We start from the raw sequence: 12,069 nt of genomic DNA, 5'->3' as shown, positions 1-12,069 counted from the left end.
GCCTTTCTGCAGGAATGAGGAAAGTGTGTCCAGCAGGCTAAGATAAAAGGTAGGGAGGAGGAATTTGGGGGAGGGGTGATGGAGATGCGATAGGTGGAAGGAGGTCAAGGTGAGGGTGATAGGCCGGAGTGGGGTGGGGGCAGAGAGGTCAGGAAGAAGATTGCAGGTTAGGAGGGCGGTGCTGAGTTCAAGGGATTTGACTGAGACAAGGTGGGGGGAGGGGAAATGAGGAAACTGGAGAAATCTGAGTTCATCCCTTGTGGTTAGAGGGTTCCCTGGTGGAAGATGAGGTGGTCTTCCTCCAACCGTCGTGTTGTTATGTTCTGGCGATGGAGGAGTCCAAGGACCTGCATGTCCTTGGTGGAGTGGGAGGGTGAGTTAAAGTGTTGAGCCACGGGGTGGTTGGGTTGGTTGGTCCGGGTGTCCCAGAGGTGTTCTCTGAAACGTTCCGCAAGTAGGCGGCCTGTCTCCCCAATATAGAGGAGGCCACATCGGGTGCAGTGGATGCAATAGATGATGTGTGTGGAGGTGCAGGTGAATTTGTGGCGGCTTTGGAAGGATCCCTTGGGGCCTTGGAGAGAAGTAAGGGAGGAGGTGTGGGCGCAAGGTTTGCATTTCTTGCTGTTGCAGGGGAAGGTGCCAGGAGTGGAGGTTGGGTTGGTGGTGGGTGTGGGCCAGACGAGGGAGATACAGAGGGAGTGGTCTTTTCGGAACGCTGGTAGGGGAGGGGAGGGAAATATATCCCTGGTGGTGGGGTCCGTTTGGAGGTGGCGGAAATGACGACGTATGATACGCTGTATATGGAGGTTGGTGGGGTGGTAGGTGAAAACCAGTGGGGTTCTGTCCTGGTGGCGATTGGAGGGGCGGAGCTCAAGAGCGGAGGAGCGGGAAGTGGAGGAGATGCGGTGGAGAGCGGGAAGTGGAGGAGATGCACCGCATCTCCTCTACTTCCCACTCCTACGCCCTTGAGCCTCGCCCCTCCAACCGCCACCAGGACCAGACCCCACTGGTTTTCACCTACCACCCTACCAACCTCCATATACAGCGTATCATCCGCCGTCATTTCCGCCACCTCCAAACGGACCCCACCACCAGGAATATATTTCCCTCCCCTCCCCCATCAACGTTCCGAAAAGACCACTCCCTCCGTGACTCCCTCGTCAGGTCCACACCCCCCACCAACCCAACCTCCAATCCCGGCACCTTCCCTTGCAACCACAAGAAATGCAAAACTTGCGCCCACACCTCCTCCCTTACTTCTCTTCATGGCCCCAAGGGATCCTTCCATATCTGCCACAAATTCACCTGCACCTCCACACACATCATCTATTGCATCTGCTGCACCCGATGTTGCCTCCTCTATATTGGGGAGACAGGCCGCCTACTTGCGGAACGTTTCAGAGAACACCTCTGGGACACCCGGACCAACCAACCCAACCATCCCGTGGCTCAACACTTTAACTCCTCCTCCCACTCCACCAAGGACATGCAGGTCATTGGACTCCTCCATCACCAGAACATAACAACACGACGGTTGGAGGAAGAGCGCCTCATCTTCTGCCTGGGAACCCTCCAACCACAAGGGATTAACTCAGATTTCTCCAGTTTCCTTATTTCCCCTCCCCCCACCTTGTCTCAGTCAAATCCCTTGAACTCAGCACCACCTTCCTAAGCTGCAATCTTCTTCCTGACCTCTCCGCCCCCACCCCACTCCGGCCTATCACCCTCACCTTGACCTCCTTCCACCTATCACATCTCCATCGCCCCTCCCCCAAGTCCCTCCTCCCTACCTTTTATCTTAGCCTGCTGGACACACTTTCCTCATTCCTGAAGAAGGGCTTATGCCCGAAATGTCGAATTTCCTGTTCCTTGGATGCTGCCTGACCTGCTGCGCTTTTCCAACAATACATTTTCACCTTCCATCATTGAGGATGGGGATGTTTGTGGAGCCTCCTCCTCTAGTGAGTTGTTTAATTGTCCACCACCGTTCATGACTGGATGTGGCAGGACTGCAGAACTTATATCTGATCTGTTGGTTGTGGGATCACTTATTTTTGTCTATTACTGGCTGCTTATGCTGTTTGGCATGTAGGTAGTCCTGTTTGGTGGCTTCACCAGGTTGACACAATTTTTAAGTATTCTTGGGGCTGCTCCTGGCATGCCCTCCTGCACTCTCCATTGAACCAGGGTTAATCCTTTGCCTTGATGGTAGTGGGGGGCTATAAGGTTGTAGATTCTGCTAAAGTACAGTTCTGCTGCTGTTGATGGCCCACAGCACCTCATGGATACCCAGTCTTCAGACTGTTCAAAGTCTGTCCCATTTAGCACAGTGATAATGTCACACAACATGAAGGTATTCTCAATATGAAGGTGGGACTTTGTGTCCACAAGAACTGTCCTGTGGTCACTCTTAACAATTCATGGACAGATGGATCTGCAGCTGGCGACTTGGTAAGGATGAGGTCAAGTATGTTTTTCCTTTTGTTTGCTTTCTCATCACCTGCTGCAGACCTAGTCTAGCAGTTATGTCCTTTAGGACCCGACCAGCTTGATCAGCTGCTGATTCACTCTTGGTGCTGGACATTGAAATTCCCTTGTTGTGGTTCTGCTCGCCGAGCTGGAAGTTTTTGCTGTAAACGTTTCGTTCCCTGGCTAGGGAACATCATCAGTGCTGTTGGAGCCTCGTGTGAAGCGCTGCTTTGATGTTTCTTCCGGTATTTATAGTGGTTTGTTCTTGCCGCTTCCGGGTGTCAGTTTCAACTGCAGTGATTTGTATGTGGGGTCCAGGTCGATGTGTCTGTTGATGGATGTTCTTGCCGTTTCTGGGTGTCAGTTTCAGCTGTAGTGGTTTGTATATGGTGTCCAGGTCAATGTGTCTGTTAATGGAGTTTGGGGATGAATGCCATGCTTCTAGGAATTCTCTGGCTGTTCTCTGAAATTCCCCACTGGAATGCACCCTGGCACCTTCAATGCTTCCTCCTAGTTGTTCAACAATAAGGAGCACTGATTCATCAGCTGAGGGAGGACGTTACGTGAAAACCAGCAAGAGGTTTCCTGGCCCATGTTTGACCTGAAGCCATGAGACTTCATGGGGTCCAGATCAATGTTGTGGACTCCCTATCTGCATCTGGCTGTGCCACCACCTCTACTGGATCTGTCCTGCTGGTGGGACAGGACATATCCAGAGATAGAGATAGTGATGTCTGGGACACTGTCTGTCAGGTATGATTCTGTGAGTATGACTATTTCAATCTGATGCTTGACTAGTCAGTGAGACAGCTCTCTCAGTTTTGGCACTAGCCCAGAGATGTAAATGCGAAGGCTTGTGCAAAGTCTGACAGAGCTGTCTTTGCCATTGTTGTTTCAGCTTCCTAAGTTGATGCTAGGCAATTGCAGAACCAGATATGATATTTCCTTATTTTTAACTGGTGTCACCATCTCTACAGCATAGAGCTTGATTAGCCCCACCCAATCCTGAAAAAAAACATAAAACTTAAAAACAATACAGTTAAGTAAGATCTTAATTTGCAAGCAAGCAAAACTAGATTTAAGAAAAGAAATTATGCCTTGCAGTTTAATAATACTCTCTATTAGTCACCAACACAGCAGAATACAACCCTAAAATCTACTTACTAGGGTTTGATCAATGTCTGAGATAATGAAATCCAGAAAATAGTTTTGCCCATTACAATGGAAACCATCAACATATTAAACGTTCGTGTCTCTTTTGTGTTTCATTTTAAACCAATGCTGCTAATATTTTCCAGGTAAGTCAATCGTTTATTCCTTGAAGTATCAAACAGTTCCTGAATACTTCAACAAAAGAGGTTGTGGAACTTCTACCATGTGGCTGCATTTTCCAAAACACAAGGTCTCATTGGTGATACCCATTTTGCCACCAAGCTGCCTAACAGCACATATATGGATCACATTGTGTTCCATTTCTTTAAAGACTGAATGGAATGAAGTCCCATGAAAATAAAATTTGAAGGCAATATGAAACAAGCTGATGACTCACTATTAATATTTTTACATGGAGGTCCTGTGACTCAGCAAGTAATAAATTTGCCTCGAAACCAGAAATTGAATTCAAGTTCCACATGAGAATATGTAGGCCATAGAAGGAGCAATCATGACACAGGTTGAACAAGTTAACATTCAGCCTGTAATCCTTCCCGTACTCCCCTGTTATTCAACTATAGGAAACCAACAAACACATTTTAGACATTGACTGTGCAAAAGTGTAACATGGACTTTGCTGGGTAAATGTTAAAACAAAAGTACTTAGTACATTTTGAACATAAATATAAAATTGTTGCATTTTCTTAACTAATTTGTGCAATATTCAACTGTGTGATATTTTAATCAAGGCTTGTGTCAGTTTGAATATCGCAGAGGACTGTCAATTTTACTTATTCAGCAATATTTTAGAGTCATTCCCAGTCTCTGTCTTTTATATAGGCAATTATTAATCAGAAGTCATCTTAATTTTTATCATTTATGAGCAAACTGGATTTTAAAATATCTACATCGGAGTTACTTTATTGTTATTCCAGTAGTGCATATTTTGCTCACTTTGAAATACATTTAAGATAAAATTGTCACTGCTGGTCTGATGCCTTTGATTTCTATTGATGCTCATGGCCTGTGGACATGGCAAGTTTTAAAATCTTCTTGGCACTTAGAGGAATGTTTCTGACATCATTGTGTTCTCCCAATGCTGATAATGTTCTCCCAATTAGAGTCATAGAGTCATGGAGATGTACAGCATGGAAACAGACCCTTCGGTCCAACCTGTCCATGCCGATCAGATATCCAACCCAATCTAGTCCCGCCTGCCAGCACCCGGCCCATATCCCTCCAAACCCTTCCTATTCATATACCCATCCAAATGACTCTTGAATGTTGCAATTGTACTAGACTCTACCATATCCTCTGGCACTCATTCCATACACATACCACCCTCTGCGTGAAAAAATTGCTCCTTAGGTCCCTTTTATATCTTTCCCCTCTCACCCTAAACCTATGCCCTCTAGTTCTGGACTCCCCTACCCCAAGGAAAAGACTTTGTCTATTTATCCTATCATGCCTTTCATAATTTTGTAAACCTCTATAAGGTCACCTCTCAGTCTCCGATGCTCCAGGGATAACAGCCCCTGCCTGTTCAGCCTCTCCCTGTAGCTCAGATCCTCTAACCCTGGCAACATCCTTGTAAATCTTTTCTGAACCCTTTCAAGTTTCACAACATCTTTCCGATAGGAAGGAGTACAGAATTGCATGTAATATTCCAACAGTGGCCTAACCAATGTCCTATACAGCCACAACATGACCTCCCAACTCCTGTATTCAATACTCTGACCAGTAAAGGAAAGCATACCAAATGCCTTCTTCACTATCCTATCTACCTGCAACTCCACTTTCAAGGAGCTATGAACCTGCATTCCAAGGTCTCTTTGTTCAGCAACACTCCCTAGCACCTTACAATTAAGTATATAAGTCCTGCTAAGATTTGCTTTCCCAAAATGCAGCACCTCACATTTATCTGAATTAAACTCCATCTGCCACTTCTCAGCCCATTGGTCCATCTGGTCAAGATTCTGTTGTAATCTGAGGTAACCCTCTTCGCTGTCCACTACACTTCCAATTTTGGTGTCATCTGCAAACTTACTAACTGTACCTCTTATGCTCGCATCCAAATCATTTATGTAAATGACAAAAAGTAGAGGGCCCAGCACCGATCCTTGTGGCAGTCAACTGGTAACAGGCCTCCAGTCTGAAAAACAACCCTCCACCACCACCCTCTGTCTTCTACCTTTGAGCCAGTTCTGTATCCAAATGGCTAGTTCTCCATGTATTCCATGAGATCTAACCTTGCTAATCGGTCTCTCATGGGGAACCTTGTCGAACGCCTTACTGAAGTCCATATAGATCCCACCTACCGCTCTGCCCTCATCAATCTTCTTTGTTACTTCTTCCAAAAATTCAATCAAATTTGTGAGACATGATTTCCCATGCACAAAGCCATGTTAACTATCCCGAATCAGTCCTTGTCTTTCCAAATATATGTACATCCTATCCCTCAGGATTCCCTCCAACAACTTGCCCACCATTGAGGTCAGGCTCACCGGTCTATAGTTCCCTGGCTTGGCTTTACCGACTTTCTTAAACAGTGGTACTACATTTGCCAACCTCCAGTCTTCCGGCACCTCAACTGTTGTGTGACATGGGTGCCCTGAAGCTGATAATGATGTGTTTGCACAAACTGGCAAAGAACATGATTTCAAAGTAACCGTGAACATGGGGCTAGTTGATATCAGTATTATGTGACAGTAAGCATTTTAAAGTGGTATAATGAGCTTTTGGTGTGTTCTAAGCAAAAAAAAAGGGAATATGGGGAGCTGATTAAAACTGAAACCTAGTTAATTGCTTTAATATGCTCATGGGCATCCAGCCTAGCAAGACAGACTGTAACAATCATTATGTGTCAGCAAAGAGATGGATTACCTCTTAAATAAATGTTTTTTTTTACTAGCTGAAGCATTCTGTCTTTTCATGCTCAACATTTCAATCTGATAAGTTAGAGTAGAAACCAAGGATTGTGGTGCCACTGTGATCAATTTGCCTTTTTTTTCTCAGCTCTTCCATCTATTGTTCAATCTAAATCAACAAATGTCAGCCATTAATATAACAGGATAGCAAACATCCAATATCCGAGCTACTAAAAATAAATAAACTCATGTTAAGAGATAATAATTTACCTTTTATGGATTACCGCTAGAACAAGATTGAAATGTGGAGTGGAGAACTGTATACCATGTCATCACTGAAGGTCTACAAGTCCCAAAGCAATCAAGGAACTAAACATGTTAGTACTTCATTTCTTGACCATCTGTTGTGTCATCTTACAAATACTTTCTCCTTTGTTGTCTTTGCAAAATAAAAGTGAGCCAGAAATAGGATGTCAAGGTGAGCTGACTGGACAATCTGCACACCTGGCAAATATCCCAATGTTTGCAGCAATCTCCAAATGTATTGAATACCTCCTGAAGTCTTTTGTGCTTCAAAATAAAGATTTAATTTGTCAATTTCTGAAGTATCTGCATGATAAAGTTCAGCTGTTCGTGAAGATCTAACGTAAATCATCTCGGAGAGCTTCCTTAAGAGCCCCAGAGATTCTCAGGTTGCAGTGGAGAATGATCTGTAACCAGTGATGTTTATCAGACACTTAGAAACAACTTGTGTGGATGAACCAACAGAAGTGAAAATGAAGTGAAGGAAGGAGGAAGAAAGAAATAAGGAAGCAAAGAGACCAAGTAAAAATATTTGTCAAGACTGCGACAATATGGGAAAGAAAACAATAAGCATAATCACAACGTAAAGTCAATCGAGACATTTCTGAAGGGAGACTGAATAGATGGCAAAAACAAATAAGTCTGTGAAACAAAATCTGGGGAAAAGCTGTGCCACCCTGAAGACCCATAGCATTGCCACATAAAAACACAGTAGTTGGCCTGCAAAACACAGAAATTAAGCCTGATAACATATACACAAACTACCCAGAGTGCTCTAGTCTTGGCAAAACAGGCTAACATAAAACCAGACATGGCCAAAGCACTCCCAGACCAGAGAATACACTTCCTAGACCAGCATTCACAATCAGCTCCCAGCCCCGAATAGCATTGCAGTCCCAACACCCTAAGGGCAGGCTCCTTTCCTATTGAAACGGATACCGCATTAGCGAAGAGGCAGACCGAGAGGCCCCAGAAGACTTCGCTCACAGGAGGAACATAATGGGCACACCTGGATGCCAGGAGAAGGAACATTTACACATATTTGCACAGATGAAGAATAAGACATTCTCACCCACTCACAGAGATGGCTGGAATCTCCTGTGTTAATTACAAATAAATTGCTACTGTCGGACGCTTGGTTAGCTTCCATTTAGTTTATTCTTGTTTTAATCTCTTCACAATTTTCACCATTGTACTTTAACTGCTTTACAATCATCACCTTTGTGTTGTACCCCTATAAAATATGCCTACATTTTCTGTTCTGAAAAGAGGATTTGGCCATCTGTGCAGAGAATCAGTTTTGTGTCAGCCTGGTTAATTTCTCTAATGCGATATCGCTTTGTGTAATAAACTGCTTGTCAATTTCACTACGATCCTTGTTGGTGGTCTCTGATCCATTGGGCTCAATTCTCCGACACTAAAATGTGACGGATGACAAAGACAAACAAAGAGGGAACAAAAGGAAGGACAGAGACGGAGATTTTAAGAAGCGAGTCAAAGGGAGGGGAAGGCTGCAAGGGTGGTGTGGGGAGAGATCAAAGTGTGAATTAAGGATTGAATAAGAAAACATTGCTGAGGAAAATAGAAATAAAACAACATAGAACATAGAATTCACCACACCCTGCACGTGCGTCTGCTAAGAATGTTAGAAAATGAGCACTGCAGATATTGGATATCACAGTCGAAAAGTGTGGCACTCGAAGAACACAGCAGGTCAGACAGCATCAAGGAGCAGGAGAGTCGATGTTTCAGCCATAAACCCTTCATCAGGAATTGGGGGGGGGTGCGGTGTGTGTCAGTGGTGGAAGGGGGCTGCAAGATAAATGAGAGGGATGTGAGGCTGGGGGTAGATAGTTTGGAAGATGATAGGCAGATGCAGGTTGGAGTGGAAGGTGAAGCGGATAGGTGAGAAGGAAGGTGGACAGGTAGAACAGTTCACGAGGGCAGGTGTCGAGTTGGAGGATTGGCTGTACGATGAGGTGGGGGTAGGGGAAATTAGGAAACTGGTGAAATCAATGTTGATGCTGTGTGGTTAGAGGGTCCCAAGGCGGAAGATGAGGTGGTCCTCATCCAGGCGTAGGATGGCTAGTATTTGGTAGTGGAGGAGGCTCAGGACTTGGCAGAGTGGGAGGGGGAGTTGAAGTGGTTGGCCACAGGGTGGTGGAGTTGCTTGGTGCGTGTGTCCTGGAGATGTTCTCTGAAACATTCCATGAGTTGGCGTCCTGTCTCCCCAATGTAGGTGAGACCACATCAAGAACAAGAAACACAGTAGGTGAGGTGTTTGGAGGTGCAAGAAAATCTCTGCCAGTGGTGGAAGGATCCTTTGGGGCCTTGGAGGGAAGTGAGGCGGGGGGAGGTGTGGGTGCAGGTTTTATGCCTTTTGCAGTGGCAAGGCAAGGTACCGGGAGTAGATGCTGGGTCAGTGAGGGGCATGGACCTATCAAGGGAGTTGCGAAGGGAATGGTCTCTGCGGAATGCTGATAGATGTGGGAAATATATCTCTGGTGGTGGGTTCTGACTGTAGAAGGTGGAAATGGCGTAGAATGATGTGTTGTATCCAGAGATTGGTGGGGTGGAAGGTAAGGACTAGGAGGATTCTATCCTTGTTGCGGTTGGAGGGGTGGCCTTGAGATGCTGCCTGGCCTGCTGTGCTTTGACCAGCAACACATTTGCAGCTTCAAGGATAGAGGTGTGAGAAGTGGTGGAGACACGTTGGAGAGCATTATTGACCACATGGGAGGAAAATTTGTCCTTGAAGAAGGAGGCCACAAGAGGTTTAAAATTAAAGGCTCTTAAGTTGTCAATTAATGGTTTTAACTCACCAACTGCCTGATGGCATGTCATCCTGGTGAATGAGAAAGTTAGCTAATTTCCCAGAACAACCCTCCTGCAGGGATACGGATGGCCTCCAATTGCTCTAACCTGGGAGCAATTGAAGACTTGGATGGGGGAGTGGAGGTGGCCTCTGAAAGCTACGCCACATATGTTGTCCCCAAAACCCCCACTCTGCAGAAATTTATAAAGATGACTTACCTTCTTGTCACCAGATCCCCAAAGCAGTAGGCCTTAACACCCAGGACCTGCAAGCCTCTGATGCACCACCAGCTTCTGACAGCCCAGCAAGCCTGGGTCAAGGCCTGTAATAGGCTGAGAACCATGCCTATACTCTGCCAACAGCTCTGATGGTGGTTAATGACATCTGACACATGGGGTTTTCTTGGTATTGATAGTGGCATATAAACCTGCGTCTACACTTAAAACAGTGTGAATATCAATGTGAGCAAGTTACCTCTGTGAGCAAGTGCTTGTTGTCTGCTTGACATCTACTCACAATAACTAAATGTTTTTGTAACGCACTGGGAAACCAAGAGCTTTCAGCAATGTTTGGGATCACGTCTGCCAACAATCCTCTTTCCTCAATGAAAACTCACAAGTAGGTATTTTTTAAATCAACCTGTTCATAGATGTTATGACACACCTCTAGAGCAGGTGGGACCTGAACCCAGGACACTTGGTCTGCAGACAGGCACACTACCATTGCAGTGCTTTGGGTCTAAGGACTTATTTGGTTAATCATGGTAGAGAATGAACACTGTTGAGCCTAAATGGGAAGTGGCATTGCCTTACAAGATGTAATCTATCACTTGGTAGCAGATAAACATTCAAAATTATGAAGGGGCTTCTCATCTGAAGGATTCTTTCCTCAGCCAGAGGTCAGCCAGAACAATGGGGTAAGGTTTCCAGAGCTGATAATTTATGGCTGCAATGAAGAGGAATTACTTCACTCAAAGGGTTACGAACTTTGCAAATTCGAGCATTGTGAATGCACCATCATAGAACACAGAACAGTACAGCATCAGAACAGGCCTTTCGGTATACCATGTCTGTACTGACAATGATGCCATTCTAAACCTGTCTGCACATGGTCCATATCCCTCTACTCCCTGCCTGTTCATGTGTCTGTCTAAATTCTTCTTAAGCATTGCTATCTTATCTGCTTCTGCCACTGCCTCTGGCTATTTAGGACTTAGATGGACAGATTCTTGGTTGGGATTTGATTGGGGAACCAAGTGATATAGGGAAAAGAGGGGTCAAGTGAAGTTGATGCTTAAGATTGTCATGATCACATTGAGAGATAGGGCAGGCTTGACAGGTATTTGGCCTATTTCTACTCCTGGTTCTTATGTTTGAATATTTACCAACTGATCCATATCTGGCAGTGGAGCTCAGGAGTTCAATCGACAAGGCTGGCTGCATTACAAATTATTCTCATCAAATTATTTGATGTCGCTATCTGTCTTAAGTGGATTTTTACAGTTGTTTCAATTCATGGCCAGCTGTCAAAAATTACCAATTTATCTGGGATTGCTACTCCTGTCAATCTGACTGGCAATCTGAAAATGTAATTTACTCTGGTGTTGGAACTGGATGAGCTAGAAAGATGGAAGCACCATCGGGAGAAGATACTTTTTTTTATGAGCCGTTAATGTATTTATTGACTGTGATGTGAGAGTGCTTGAGATCTATTGGTGAATGACAATTTCCAAAACTAAAAGAGATATCTATTCTACTGTCTCCAGGCTTTTAACACAATCTTTATATTAAAAAAAAAGCCGACTCACTCTTGATCCAGTCCATCCCAAGAGTGCAAAGGCAAATTGCTGAGCAGGCACCATGACCAGGTCCACACGGATAGCCTTCCAATCTTTAATCTGAGTTTTGACTTCAGGTTCTGTCCCATTATCTATTGGCCTCACTGCAGGCACAGAAGACACATCGAGGACTCGGTTCTTCACAAGCGCTTTTTTCAATTTTAGGATAAGGAAGCATTTTTGAAAATGATCCATGGCATCATATTTTTTGCTGGGGAATGTTCTCTTTTCCAATGTGGCCTCCATAATATCGTAGTACAGAAGCAGACCCTGAGGAAAGGGAAAATAAACTGCGATCAAATTGTCGACTAATATCAGAAGCAAAGGTGTCCAATGTAAAATTGTCAGGTTTACAAAATGAGACATCTCAGGTATGAAGAAAGTTAAAACTGGACATGACCTTCAGTTCAACATTTTTACAGCAGTTGTCAAGCTAGTGAAACTCATTTTTTTTCCTCCATACTTGTGACAGCTCACATGATGTTATTTGACAAAACAGTGAATCGAAGAAATGGTTTTGTAAAAACATCCCTCGTGACAAATCTCATCTTCCATATCTAAGGCCAGAGCAGCAGTATCAAGCCATCCTAATTGCTAATGCTAAATCCTTTCAAGATGTTAGTTCT

At 44.7% G+C, this 12,069-nt stretch overlaps 1 protein-coding gene across 1 annotated transcript in view; it reads right to left on the bottom strand.

Moving 5' to 3' along the window:
- The window catches only part of dntt (deoxynucleotidyltransferase, terminal), a 268,384-nt gene that overhangs the window by 73,599 nt on the left and 182,716 nt on the right, over window positions 1-12,069 (bottom strand). Inside the window, exon 9 of the mRNA XM_060842390.1 lies at window positions 11,414-11,713. Within this exon, the coding sequence (XP_060698373.1) occupies window positions 11,414-11,713 (300 nt within the window). The remainder of the gene's footprint in view (window positions 1-11,413; window positions 11,714-12,069) is intronic.

The sequence above is a fragment of the Hemiscyllium ocellatum genome, chromosome 22 (genome assembly GCF_020745735.1).
Source record: "Hemiscyllium ocellatum isolate sHemOce1 chromosome 22, sHemOce1.pat.X.cur, whole genome shotgun sequence".
NCBI lineage: Eukaryota > Metazoa > Chordata > Chondrichthyes > Orectolobiformes > Hemiscylliidae > Hemiscyllium > Hemiscyllium ocellatum.
This window is presented reverse-complemented; position numbering and strand designations above follow the sequence as displayed.